At 41.0% G+C, this 15,217-nt stretch overlaps 1 protein-coding gene across 1 annotated transcript in view; it reads left to right on the plus strand.

The window, feature by feature from the left end:
- PTPRN2 (protein tyrosine phosphatase receptor type N2) overlaps positions 1–15,217 on the plus strand; it is a 1,032,194-nt gene that overhangs the window by 414,385 nt on the left and 602,592 nt on the right. Inside the window, exon 6 of the mRNA XM_077809485.1 lies at positions 13,820–14,282. Coding sequence (XP_077665611.1) covers positions 13,820–14,282 — 463 coding nt within the window. The remainder of the gene's footprint in view (positions 1–13,819; positions 14,283–15,217) is intronic.

Consider the following 15,217-nt stretch of genomic DNA (forward strand, 5'->3'; position numbering starts at 1 on the left):
AATCAAATACTAGACTTAATTCACTCACTCACTCTCTGAAAAGGCATGGCTTTTAGGTAGCTGAAAATACAGAATCACAAAAGCTTCAAATTACAGATTTTTCCCCTAAATTGGAGCAAGTTTCTTCCTTTCAGAGAAAACTGGACTTATTTACATCCTGCCTCTGCTGAAACCTAGGCAGGTAATTCATTTTGTTGGATTAGAATGCCCAAGACATATTTGATACTGAAGAAATTTTGGTATTAAAGGAGGACAAGTTTTGCTGTTCACAGTAGCCATGCTGGTATATTGTGGATGGTATTATAATAATCCTATAGCTGGGTCTCCTGGAAAGCCTCGGAATGAAATCTTCAACAAATGTGACTGAGAAGAAGGAGCAAAGGCTACTGTGGCAAGGAGAGAAGAAGAAAAGTGGCAGACTATGGAGGCAAAGGACCTCTAAGGAAAGAAAGGAAGAGAGGGGCATCTGCGGGTTCATGCCACTCTGTTGAGTGGGGGAAAGTGGAGACAGTTGTGTCTCAATTTGTCATGCGGGGGTGGTTCTTTTATGCCTTTGTGCAGTCATGGGAGCACTTTTTATAAGCTTCTGATACTAGAGAGATGGGGGCTATATATATATATATATATATATATGTGTATATATATATATATATATAAAAACTGGTGGGTAGATGTTTGCCTTAAAGAGGTAGATGTACTGGAAAAAGATGCTCTGTTTTCCATCTGGGGATGAGATAAAAGGCTGTTACCTGCTGTTGAGCACTTGTGCTGTATGTGCTTGCTGGGTCTGTGAGGCTCTCCTGTTGTTTCTCCTTGGGATGGTAGGGGATATGAGTGGGAAAAGTTGGTTCTTTAGTCCCGTTCAGGTATATGAGAGTTAGAGGGACCCTTCATTGCTCCTTTAGTTCCTTGTTGGGGGCAGGAAATCCCTACTTTTCCTTTAGCCCCCTGGAAAATGGAATGAGAGGGAGTTCCATTTCTCTTGCCCTGAAAGGAGCTGCTCTGGTCAGAGTATGGTGATGGAATAATTGTGGGCTACTCCTGCAGTAGCACTGCCTGTTGGTGCTGCTCTCCACTGGAATGTTTTTTGATACTAGAAATCTTAGGCCCTAATTTTGGTCTGTAAATAAAACTAACATCTATTCTAAGTTTGAAGGAGAATGTTTAGCATATCAGGATCCTTGTTTATGCCTGGCAAACCGATAAGAAAATTATAGAACTGAGCAGAAGCTACAGGGGAAGGGGAATGGATTGGATCAACTGTCATTAGATGCTGGCAAGGGGAGTGGGTGTGACTGTGAGCTATTGATGGGAGCTCATTTTGCTAAGGCCCTACCGTCAATCAAACATTAACCCCGCCCCTTCACCCCATAAGGCCTGCCCACCAGTCACCGGAAGTCCCACCCCATGGGGTATTACTTCTGGGGTCAAGGTGGACACATGACCGGAAGCAAGGTGTGTCATGGACCTCTCTAAGAACTCCTCCCACTGTCCTCTACCAATCGGGATGGGTTTTGCCCTGATAGGAATGCCCCGAAAGAAGATTTGACCAATCAGGGGGAGTTCCAGGATGGGGTGACCTGTCTGGAAGTGGTCCGTGTGACCCCTCTAAGAACTTCTCCCACCACCTTCTACCAGTCACGGTGGGTTTCAGCTGCAGAGGACCGCCCCGAGAAGAGATGCCCAGTCCACCTTCCAGAAGCTTCCTAAATTGAAAACCAATTGCTGGATGCTTCTATGAAACATCTAGTACTAATATCCCGGTCTTAGAAAATTTGAGTGCTCAAATAAACAGTCTAAAATATACTTTGAACTTATTCTTCTGAACAGCATTAATACTGATAGGGTAATAAAAGAGATCATGGGGCATGCAGTCACTACTCATTTTAAATCCAGAGCATTAACTCAAAAGAGCAGAGCCCTAATTGATGTAATATGGATCACTGTGTCAGAGTCAGAATAGTCAGATACTGATTTTGGTATCCAACTACCTCTTGGTGTGCTGTTGTATATGACTGTTGCAAAATCAAAAACCCTTATGCAACATGAACTTTAAGTTCTGCTTTTAGCCGTCTGAGTATAAATGAGTAATTTGTAATGTAACCTCTATATAAAATAAATTCTTTAGTGAAAATATAAGGATGCAAATTACAGAGGATCTCTCCAAGGCTATATAGATCGTCTGTCAGTCTAAGATACGTATGTGGCCCCCTTTATGGGTATCTGAATGTTTATAGACTTTATTGTCACAACACTCTTATGAGGTAGGGAAGTGCTATTATCCCCATTTTACAGAGAGAGTAATTGACTTGGCCCAAGTCATACAAGAAATCTGAGATGGATCAGGGACTTTAACCCAGGTCTCAAGTCCTAGGTAAGTACCCTAGCCACAGCACCCTCTTTTTGCCTGCTGTTTTCACTTTTGCTTTAAGAAGGGGCAAATTCTGTAGGGGAGAATTGTACTTCAGCTACAGACCTGAGTATTTTCACTTCTATCTGACTATGGATATAACCCAAGTAGTTAGAGATGTAAATATTGAGTTTTAGCACAAAAATGGGGTACAGAAAGCAAGGGGCCAGTTGGTGCATTTTTGAATATTTTACCCTATACTACTGAACATTATCTACTATGGAAAAGAAACCTCTATCTACTGAGAATAAGAATCTGTGGTTTCATTTAGGAGATTTCACAGCTCATCCATTTGTAAAATAGGAATGATAATTTACCCTACCTCACAGGGGTGAGGTGAGGATTAATTAAAGTACGTACAGTGCTTTAAAGATAGAAAGTGCTATATAAATGGTATTATATATGCTAAGTATCAGCTAAAAGTCATCAGGAGATTGGGTCATGACCAGTGTTGCCTGCTGGATGGAGTAGGAGTAAGGCTTAGCAGGCAGAGCAGGAGCCAGGGCATGAAGGCCAGAGTCCAGGGTTGAGGCAGAGTCAGAACCAAGAATTAGAGCTGCCTGTTGAGACATTGCCTTGAGTTGGGGCAGGCAGGGGTAGGGCTGGGTTCCAACACAGGACTGGGACTGGGTGCAGGGAGACAGAGAATGTGCAGGCACTTGCACTAAGCGGCGAACAAGCTGGGGCTGGGGCTGGACTTAAGAAGAGTCCTGCTGGCTTCCTCAACCAGTCAGAAGGGGCGGTTGATAAGGGGCACTAGCTGATGTGACTCAACTGAGCTCACTAGGTTTCAGGAGACCAAGCTGATGCAGCTGCAGGGCCATACTGCTGACACAGAACGCTTATACAAAATCCCAGGTCATTAATTTTCAATAATTTCCTGGATTCTACTGCACCTCTCAGTCTTATGTCTTCTAATCTACTAAACTCAAGTATTTGGAGTTTGGTTCAACAGGTATCCTCCTTGTAATGTGACGCTTGGTTTGCTGTGTTATGATGCAAATATCACACATTGTGCTTCAGTGCTGAGTGCTGGCTGACTCACCATGACCAGTTCAGCAAATAGCAGATGGTGGAGCTGGTGCAAATTTAAAAATGTCGTCCTTATTTAGTTTCAGAGTAGCAGCCGTGTTAGTCTGTATCTGCAAAAAGAAAAGGAGGACTTGTGGCACCTTAGAGACTAACAATTTTATTTGAGCATAAGCTTTTGTGAGCTACTCTGAAGCTTATGCTCAAATAAACTTGTTAGTCTCCAAGGTGCCACAAGTACGCCTTTCCTTATTTAGTGTTAGCTCATAGAAGACTTAGGTGGGAGTAGGTAGAGTTGCCAGCAATTTTAACATTAGTCTTGCTTGCTTAATTGTGTGTGTTAGAGGGGAAGGTTGTTACTTACAATATAACACCATCATGTTTGTTTTTTGTGAAAAACTCACTGCAAGCAATTTTTTATAATTGATGGAGATTTTTAAGGTTAAGGCTTGATTCTGCAAGATTCTGAGAACTCTGGCTTTGATCCAGCACAGTACTTAAGCATGCATTTAGCTTTAAGCATATGAATAGACCCATTGACTTCAGTTTAAAATGTGTATATTCCTCCAAGACTTGTTTATTATGGGTGCCTACAGTACTTCAGCCTTTAGGTAATGAGTTAGCTCAGTGTACCAGTTTCACCATATCCTTACAGAAAAATTGTTTAAACACCATTCTTGGAAATCTTACACTTCCATAACGGACTTATGACATGTGAGCAAACTATTCTCAGGGAAGAGAACTGGTAAATCCTAATAAACCCATCAGCACTGATTACCTTGATGCACAACTCCTATAGGAATTATTTAAGCTCAGTACCAATGTGGACACAAGAACAAATGGATATAAACTGGTCATTGGGAAGTTTAGACTTGAAATTAGACAAGGGTTTCTAACCATCAGAGGAGTGAAGTTTTGGAATAGCCTTCCAAGAGAAGCAGTGGGGGCAAAAGATCTATCTGGCTTTAAGATTAAACTTGATAAGTTTATGGAGGAGATGGTATGATGGGATAACATGATTTTGGTAATTAATTGATCTTTAAATATTCATGGTAAATAGACCTAATGGCCTGTGATGGGATGTTAGATGGGGTGGGCTCTGAGTTACTACAGAAAATTCTTTTCTGGGTATCTGGCTGGTGAATCTTGCCCATATGCTCAGGGTTTAGCTGATCGCCATATTTGGGGTCAGGAAGGAATTTTCCTCCAGGGCAGATTGGAAGAGGCCCTGGAGGTTTTTCACCTTCCTCTGTAGCTTGGGGCACGGGTCACTTGCTGGAGCATTCTCTGCTCCTTGAAGTCTTTAAATCACGATTTGAGGACTTCAATAGCTCAGACATAGGTGAGAGGTTTTTCGCAGGAGTGGGTGGGTGAGATTCTGTAGCCTGCGTTGTGCAGGAGGTTGGACTAGATGATCATAATGGTCTCTTCTGACCTTATTATCTATGAATCTATGAGTTCATTGTCAGTTCTTTGACTCACATCATCTGGTAAAACTAAGGTTTTTGTTTGCTATGGAAACAAAGACACACTGACACTTCCACTTCATGCATGTCATTCCATTAGAACCTATAATCAAGAACATTAGCCAATAGGAGGAAGAACTGGTAGAGAGGCAGAGCTACAGACTAGCACTGGATAGAACTGTGAAGGCTAAGACTAGGAAGTTCCATAACTGTTAACATCTGAGAGGGAAAGATGAACCTTTAGGAGGGCCAGGCGGGCAGAAATGACTTGGGAAGCCAACAGGAGAACTGGGGCATCACCACAAAAGTCAAGAAGGGCTGCAAGCACTTTGGTCTTAAAATTTGTAACACAACTGAAGTAAGAACTTGTACGCAAGGGAAACCAGAGTACTAATCCACTCTTTTTTTTTTGTTTAAAAATGAGAGAACATACAGTTTTCAATCAAATCTGTGCCAACTACATTTAGAGCAGAGCAAATTACCATATTATTTGCAATCAGATGCCAGACCTTTCTATTACACTGAAATTGCACAATCAGGATTTAGAGGCAAAGTCTTCACTAGTTCTGATAAAAAGAGACTCTGTGGAGCCATTTTGCTTGATCATCAATAAGCTTTTGACACTAACTACAGGGTATTAATTAACATTCTTTTCTGATGTAGCTTTTAAATGGGTTCAAAGATACAGGTCTCAGAAAGAAAGCAAAAGATATTTATGGAAGAATTATTAGTGAACCATTTGGCTGGTGTTATGTAGGAGGCCAGAAGAGATTATCATAATGGTCCCTCATGGCCTTAAAATCTATGAATCTACATAAAAACTGTGAGCATGGTGATCTGTCTTCCATCATGGCTGGACTACAACGGGGCTCTGCTTTAGGTCCTTTGCTGGTTTAAGTGTATATGAATGGTCTTTCCAGTACTGGAACTAAATGTGGTGGTTTCTTGTATGGTGTCATGTCACAGATATATGTAAGCAAACCATTAGTGACAATAGAAGACATTTTAATTCATATTTGTCCAGAGGACTAAATTCTGCTTGTGGATGCTTTTGTTGACTTTAACTGTAATTATATATAGGCATCCTAAGGCCTAATTTGGTCCAGGGTGTCTAAATGTCTCATCAGCCAGCTTTCTCTTAATATGAAAGTATACCACAACATTGAGTACCATTTTTGTAAAACACTCATCCCACATGCTGATATAGTAATTGTACTATACTTTTTGTGGTCTTGTTTGGATATGTAGGATTTATATGAGCATATGGTATTTCTGGCGTAGTGCTTTTACATATGATGCAGGGGTGTGTAGTTCATTCACTACTGAGTTTTGTTCTAACTGAAAGATGTACATCTATTTTAATACATATGTTGAAGAAAAGCTTTAGCTTATTGTGCTGTTGATGGCTTTTGGAAAACTCTTATTTTCTCTCATTATTGCCCAAAGGGTTCTGGTTTGAATGTGTGTTTTATGTTGCAGTTTATTTTGCCACCTTATCAAATTGGCACTGTGAACTTTGTGTTAAACTATTGTAATTAGCTATTGTGTCCCCACTGAAGTCAACGGATGCGAAGGATGAGTTAAAGTTTATAAGCACTGAATGTGAAAGGTCCTGTGAAAGTGCTAAGTAAAATTATTTTTTGTGATGCTGTGTCTTTCTATATTCTTAAAATGGGTTTTCACCAACTGTACGCCTCTTCCACATTGGGCAAATGGTTCTCCAAAGAAAGGCATGTTTAGGCATAAATGGTAATTCAGTGCACCACTGCTCTGTTGCCCTCACGTAGGTGAACTGGAAGTTAAAAAGTTATTCCATCTCTTACCTGCAAATTAACTGACATTCACCGGCCTCTTCTGTATACATCTCAACCTTCTTTTTTTTCAATAGCTCTTTGCAAAAGAAAATGCATATTCTATAAACTATCTCAGTGTGCATCTACAACGTATAGTTTAATGTGCCCTTCTGTGAACTTTCAAAGGGAAAATGTCAGTTACTTAACTTAACCACACCAGACATTGCCCTGATAATTCTGTGTTCAGAAAGGTTAATGTTTAGGTTTTACAGTATTTTTGATAGTGCCTCATGTGGATTATCTACATCACTCCTTGAAGGGTGATATGGGATTAAAAAAACATTATTTAAAGCAGGAGAGCCAGAATTTTCCAAAAAAAGCCTTGTGACAGCTTAATATAATTTTTAAGGCTCTTACAGCAATGACATGACTTAATTGAGTACCATAACTACAAAACAATGCATGTTATTTCCATAATAATGGTTAACAGTGTCTATTGTCATGCATCCAAAAGCACCACAGAGGGAATTAACAAGTCCCTGTAATCAATAGCAATTCAGGATATTAAAAAACAAACAAACCACTACCCTGCTCAGGTGTTACCCTGTCAAACTCATTTAACTTTGAAATTAGACAAACCAGCAGTGTCCAGATGCATGAGTCTAGAATAAAACAGCACTTGAAACAGGACTAGCACAGTGGCCTTTAATGTTTATTATTAGATTTGAAAATAAATAAAGTAAAAAGAAATAGTTACCAGATTCAAAGCTCTGTAGTGTAGGTAGCTCCGTCCCCATTCCATAAAATCGAAAGACTGTCTTTCATGCCAATTGACATAGCAATAGCTTATTCTTTATTAGATACTGTGTTTTAGTATTGCATTATTTACCCATGCCTTGTCTTTCCTGGGATTTCAGGCTGCATGTTTCTATATGCACATTTGTCCTTGTAGAAAAGGAGTACTTGTGGAACCTTAGAGACTAACAAATTTATTTGAGCATAAGCTTTCGTGAGCTAGAGCTCACTTCATCTGATGCATTCAGTGGAAAATACAGTGGGGAGATTTATATACACAGAGAACATGAAACAATGGGTGTTACCATACACACTGTAACCAGAGTGATCACTTAAGGAGAGCTATTACCAGCAGGAGAGCGGGGGGGCGGAGGGTGGGCAAACTTTTTGTAGTGATAAAAAGGTGGGCCATTTCCAGCAGTTGACAAGAACGTCTGAGGAACAGTGGGAGTGGGGGGGGGGGATAAACATGGGGAAATAGTTTTACTTTGTGTAATGGCCCATCCACTCCCAGTCTCTATTCAAGCCTAAGTTAATTGTATCCAGTTTGCAAATTCATTCCACTTCAGCAGTCTCTTGTTGGAATCTGTTTATGAAGTTTTTTTGTTGAAGTATTGCCACTTTTAGGTCTGTAATCGAGTGACCAAAGTGATTGAAGTGTTCTCCAACTGGTTTTTGAATGTTATAATTCTTGACGTCTGATTTGTGTCCATTTATTCTTTTAAGTAGAGACTGTCCAGTTTGACCAATGTACATGGCAGAGGGGCATTGCTGGCACATGATGGCATATATCACATTGGTAGATGTGCAGGTGAATGAGCCTCTGATATTGTGGCTAATGTGATTAGGCCCTATGATGGTGTCCCCTGAATAGATATGTGAACACAGTTGGCAACGGGCTTTGTTTCAAGGATAGGTTCCTGGGTTAGTGGTTCTGTTGTGTGGTGTGTGGGGCAGGACTAAGTATTATTTAGACCGTCCGTGGCAGGTTTTTGTTCTTTAAAACTTCCAGTGACAGAGATTCCACAACCTCCCTAGGTAATTTGTTCCAATGCATAACTATCCTCACAGCAAGGAAGTTTTTCCTAATGTCTAGCTTAAATCTCCCTTGCTGCAGCTTAAGCCAATTTCTTCTCGTCCTGCCCTCAGTGGATAAGTAGAGCCCTGTGCAGATACAAAATGTATATCCACGGATATGCAGGGTGACCAGATTTCCCTATGCTGAATATGGGAAACCTGGTAAAATTACTCATTTTCAAGCGAGCTCAATGGCAATCAATCAGAACTATGCAGTACAAACATTCAGATGAACATAAAGTTGACTGAGCCCCTGTTAAAAAGAAATACTGTGTAGTTCAGTGGTGGGCAACCTGCAGCCCATGGGCCTGTCAGGGTAATCCGCTGGCAGGCCGAGAGACAGTTTTTTTACATTGACCATCCACAGGCATGGCCGCCCGCAGCTCTCAGTGTCTGCGGTTTGCTGTTTCTGGCCTATGGGAGCTACAGAAAGCATCACGGGCTGACCGAGAACAGGGATTTTGTAGGGGAACAAAAGGGAGATGTCATTTTGTGCTAGGCATATGAACAGCTGGCCATTGTCAATGGGTTGGTAATCAACCAAGAGAAGCTAGAGCAATGGCCACATTTTAAGATAAGGAATGACTCTATCCAGTAGTTCACGAACCACAGACTAATGAAGTATGGGCCCGCCTTCTGCTACCCTGGCTTTTTCATTGGGAGTCACTTTGTCTTACACACTCAGTATTGTGCACTGGCCACCTGGGAAGGGAGAAAACCCTTGAAAGAATTACTAGTTGGTTCTATTGGCCAGGCATCTATAAAGAGGTGAGGGATTACTGTGTGTCCTGCCTGGAGTGTCAGTTAGCAGGACCCAAGAGTTCTCTAAAGGCCCGCCTTGTACCAATGCTGGTTTTAGACATCCCGTTTGAGAGGACTGGCATGGATTTGATTGGACCACTAGAGAGGAATGCAAACGGACACCAACACTGGAGATCATGGATTATGTAACACAGTACCCGAAGGCTATTCCACTTTGCACAACTAATGTGCCAACCATGGAACTTATGAAGGTCTTTGTGAAGGTAGAGATCCTAAAATAAATAGTAATGGACCAAGGAATGAACTTCATGTCACAACTGAGGAAGAATTTGTGTAAGCTACTGAAAATCAAATCTTAGAGAACATCCATTCACTGCCCACAAATAGATACCTACTTGAATGCTTCAATGGGACCCTAAAAGGGCTGCTGAGAAAGTTTATGGTGGAGGACCCTTTCCATTGGGATCCACCACTCTAATTTGCAGATGCGTGATTCCTCAGGCCTTAATGGGGTTCTTGCCTGTCAGGTTGTTATATGGTAAATAACCTGGGGGGATTCTAGACCTAATTCAAGGTACCTGGGAGAATCAGGAGCCCATAGGCACCAGCGTAGTGCAGTACATTCTCCAGCTATGAGAGACTCTCAGGACTTTGTGAAGGAAAATCTCTTAAAGGCCCTGAACTGTCTTGAGCAAGCCTATAATAGGGCACCGGCTCATGTGAATTCCACCCTGGCAACAGGTACTGCTGTTGTTGCCCAGGTAACAGTCAAAGTTAATGACTAAAATGGCATGCCGGAGGGACGAGTGCATTACGAGATATAGTAGTCCAGGAAGAGGAAAGAAACCCAGATTTACCATATAAGTCTTCTGAGGGTACGGTGGGACTGTGAGACCTTATTCTTAACACCTTCCTAACACCCAACACCAAATCCAGACCTGGCCCCCAGGCTCCACTGTGCTAAGACCCGGACACAATTTCCTTGCAGGGAAGGCTATTGGAACCCCAACTGACTCAGATATTGCAAGTGGCCTAATCTCTTCCTTCTGTGATCTCATCATGACCTGGATGAACCTGTTTGTTTTTTCACCACACCACAAAGGTGCCTGGATGGAGAGTCAGTGAGAGCACCATCTTCTGTCCAGGAAGGTGTGGAATCTAGTACATTTGGGAGCTTTAGGTGATGATGACCTAGGGATAGTAGACAAATTTCACAGTGGGTGGCGGAGACCCATTGCCTTGGTGCCCAAGGCTTGGGATGACTTGGTTTTGCATTGACTTGAGGAAAGTGAATGGGATATCCATGTTTGACACACATCTCATGCCCCAAGTTGATGAGTTGTTGGAGTGGTTGGGGGCAGAGAAGCTTATCTAGACCTTAGATGTGATCAAGATCTGCTGGTAGATTCCCTTAACCAAGGGATTTTGATGAAAAAGGTCTTTGCAACCCCTTTTGGACTGTACCAGTTCAGGACTGTGCCCTTCAGCCTCATGGCACCGTGGCCACCTTCCAGTGACTGATGGACATGGTTCTGTGATCACACAGCCCAGTATGGAGTGGCCTCCATAGACAATATAGTCATTCATAGTTGTAATTGAGAAAGATACCTTGAGCATATTTTGGTGATCCTACAGGCCCTCAAGCAAGCCAGCCCCATGGCAAACCAGGCCAAGTGCTAGTTGGAATTTCATGAGGTAACATACCTGGGACATAATTGTCAGGAGGGGCAAACTTGACCTCTGATTGAGAAATACCAGGCCTTGAGCAATTGCCCTATTCCATCAACAAAGAAACAAGTTAGATGTTTTTGGGGCCTGGCTGGATATTATAGATGATTCATACCTAGATTCGTCATGATAGCAGCACCCTCAGTTAGTTAAGAACTCTAGCCCCAAGAAAGTTGCTGGTCTGAGGCCTGTGACAAAGCCTTCAGGATCTTGAAAGATCTTCTGAGCAAGTACCAGTCCTCTTCCACCATGACTTCACCCAACTGTTCATACTCCACATGGATGCTTGAGATGTGGAGCAAGGGGTGGTGTTGTCCCAGGACTTCTAAGGGGAAGAACATCCAATAGTGTGTATTAGCCAGAAGCTATTTTCCCTAAGAGAGACTCTACTCCACTACGAAGAAAGAGGCTTAATGAGCATCAAGGGAGGTTTAAGTTAGATATTAGGAAAAAATTTCTAACTATAAGGATAGTCAAGTACTGGAATAGGCTTCCAAGGGAGGTTGTGGAATGCTCATCATTGGAGGTTTTTAAGGACAGGTTAGACAAACACCTGTTGGGATGGTTTAGCTATACTTGGTTCTGCCTCAGCGCAGGGCTGGACTAGATGACCTCCTGAGGTCCCTTCAGCATGATATTTCTATGATTCTGTGATTAGCCCAGAGGTTCAGCATCAGCTAAATGCGTAGCATTGTCTGTTCAAGAGGTAAAGCTCAAAGGTAAATCTGCATGTGCTAGTGTGCCACAGACATGTAACTCAAATGCACTTTCTTTGCTGACAAAGGAGATTATAGCTCTCCACTCTCTATGAACATAAACCATTGTAGAAAATTCATGGAGTGACTATTACTCTGAGGGGGAATCTGCTTCTTGGCAAAGGAAAGATGTTGCAAAATCATCTCTCTAATGGAGGCCGGGGGCGGGGGGGAGGGTGTGTTAAAGTTACTTGTGGGGAAGAATAAAATAATGGCCCCCAAATGAAGAACTGGATAAAAGTTGAAGTTCATTCTTTCATCTTTTGAACTCGTAAGGTCCACTCCTGACCTCTTTCATCTTTATGGAGACTGAGAGGAGGTGTGTTAATACTGGTCTTCTGGCCCAATTCCAATTTGTGTAATGACATTCTAGCAATTTGCATTCCTGTGAAGTATATATTTCTCTGCAATCTGGATTCAGAATGTTACATTTCCTGTTTTAAACTGTTTTAACAGTGCATAGCAACACTACACATCTGTCGGGTTTCATGTCATTAGGGACCAAAATGATCAGCATACTATATATTCAAACTATTCCAATACTGTATATTATTGTTGTGGTTAGTATTTATTTATATTACAGTAACACCTAGAAAGTCAGTTGAGATCAGGGTCCCATTGTGCAAAGCACTGTACAGGTTATGAAACAGTCCCTGTCTCAAAGAGTTGATAATCTAAATAAGATTTTACAACCTAAATATTGCAATTTAAGTTTGTAAAGTATTTAGTGGTCTCTTAAAATGAAAGATGTTGCATAAGTGTTAGGTTTTATTTTTGGTGGGGGGGGAAGAATGGGTTGGTTACTGATAAGCCTGTCTTCAGGTCATGAGTACCCTTTACAGGGAAAACACATGATCTTAACAAAGATGCTTTTAACATTTAATTATACTAAATGTGAAATTAGAGGAGTCAGCTTATTATTGTAAGTGTCATCTGTAGTTTAAAAAGGAATACCAACTACTAAAATTTAATTAAAAAACCGAAATTTTAAAAATTCAATGAAAACAGTTATTTTTAAACAAATAGACATTGTTCTGCAATGTCTGAAACCCAGTCACTGCAGCACTGAGATTCTGAAACTGAAATGAATAAAAACAAAAGGAGAATGGACTTCATTGGATTTTCTTTGTCCAGATCAATATAAAAAGAGCATACATAATTGCAAGCCAATTGAATTTTATGATTTTCTCACCTGTAATAATCTAAAGTGATATTAGTAACATAAGTAACAAAATATAGTGTCTTTTTAAAGCAATCCTTCAAGTGTACCCGAGTTTGCACATTGGTCGGAAGGTTATGTGGCAGATTCTGATTTCTTGATTAATTTTGCTTAGCATTAAAATACAATGGAATGTGTGCCCATGTAATTCTTCCCTTTTATTCCATGCTGACAAGGCCTCAACTGGTGTACTGTGTCCAGTTCTGGGCATCACATTTCAGAAAATATATGAACAAGTTGGAGAAAGTCCAGAGAAGAGCAACAAAAATAATGAAAGGTCTGATGCTGAAAACATAATCTATGAGGGAAGATTGAAAAAATTGGGTTTGTTTAGTCTGGAGAAGAGAAGACTGAGAGGGGACGGGACATAACAATTTTCAAATACATAAAAAAAGTTGTTACATGGAGGAGGAAGAAAAATTGTTCTCCTTAACCTCTGAGGATAGGACAAGAAGCAAAAGGCTTAAATTGCAGCAAGGTCAGTTTAGGATGGACATTAGGAAAAACTTCCTAATTATCAGGGTAGTTAAGCACTGGAACAAATTGTCGAGGAGGTTGCAGAATCTCCATCACTGGGGGCTTTTAAAACAGGTTAGACAGACACCTGTTAGGAGTGGTTTAGTTATTACATAGTCCTGCCTTGAGTGCAGGGGACTGGATTAGATGACCTCTTGAGGTCCCTTTCAGTCCTACACTTCTATGACTCTATGTTCCTGAACAACAAGTAAGTGTTATAATGCACGATACATTGCAATAATGGCCTAACCTAATTTTTTTCACTCCAGGATAACATCCAGCCTGACCTCATTATAGACTACATGATGCAGAAGTCCAAAGGACAAGCACCTGCTTTGACCCAGCAAAAGTCTGCTGAGAATCTTGCATTGAGGACCTTCAATCAACCTCAGCTGGACAGCTTCCCGCCAGAGTCAGATGCAGAACTCGACAGAAATGCTCTGATTTCTGCACTACGTGCCTATGTCGCTCAAAAGATGGCAGCACGGAACAACGATAAAAGCTCCATTGGCAGGACTAAATGGTCTCACCTCTATGCAAATAGGTTCCGTTCATCTCAGACTGGCCATTTTGATGGAACCTTTGCCAAAGAAGAGACAGAAGACTTTAAAATGAATCAGCCATTCCTGCAGAGACCTGGAGCTGTAGTGCTGGGACCAAGTTCAGAGATGCTGAGTTATAAATCTGCTTCTCCTCAGGGTGATCCTAAAGATCCTCTGAATGCAGTGGATGGTAAGATTTATATTTATTTATTTATTTATTTATTTTATCATCTGTGAAGCTTCCATCATATGTTCTAGGCATGTTTGCAAAGATTATAATAGATTTTATAAGCATTAAAATCATCATGTAGAATAAGTTCCCCTCCTACGACTGAGATATTTATATTTATCTACCACTACAATCACAACCGTAACAGCCCAAATCTAACCATTCCTTCCCTACATACTGCTTCCCACGTCCTTCAGCACATCCTCCCCTTATGCATGTGAAAAATGTACTGCATTCCATAATACCTAGCACTTATATAACTCTACATTTTCAAAACACTTTATAAACAATAACTAACTGTTGGAATCCATTTGTACTCATATCAGCTTTCATGCACATCTGTCCCATTGCACAGTACTTAGGTAGAACTGTCTCTTTGTTTTTGGTCTTCTGTTTTCTTTATTTAGCTGTAAATTGGAGGACCCTGGATAAAATGAAAAGTTAGCAAAAAGAGAATAATTACTGAAATATACTCAATCATATAAACTCTGGCATACTGCATGTGAAGGGGAGCAGGTTGTCAGTTCACGAAGACCTGAGATATGGGGAAGCAGGAGGATGAGGGTTTCAGCTGGAATTGGCTGAACTATCAATTACAAACAATTATTTGCCAAATTTGACCTTTTTTTCTATTTGCTAACTGTTCATGAGCAGATCATGATTTTTATGAATTTGTTTTATTCATATTCATATGGCTTAACAGATACTTAACAATCATAGTGTAACATGTCATGGGATCTTGTGATTTATTTCAGTGGTGCTTCATGAGTCAACCTGTATCTTCCTTACATGGCTTGAGGGTAGGGAGAGTTTGGAAAGTAGTGTGCATCCACTTGAACATTTGTCTGAACTAAACCAAGTATTGATGTTACTGTTGCAGTTCAGAGTGCCTGCCA

This window comes from Eretmochelys imbricata, chromosome 2, assembly GCF_965152235.1.
Source record: "Eretmochelys imbricata isolate rEreImb1 chromosome 2, rEreImb1.hap1, whole genome shotgun sequence".
NCBI lineage: Eukaryota > Metazoa > Chordata > Testudines > Cheloniidae > Eretmochelys > Eretmochelys imbricata.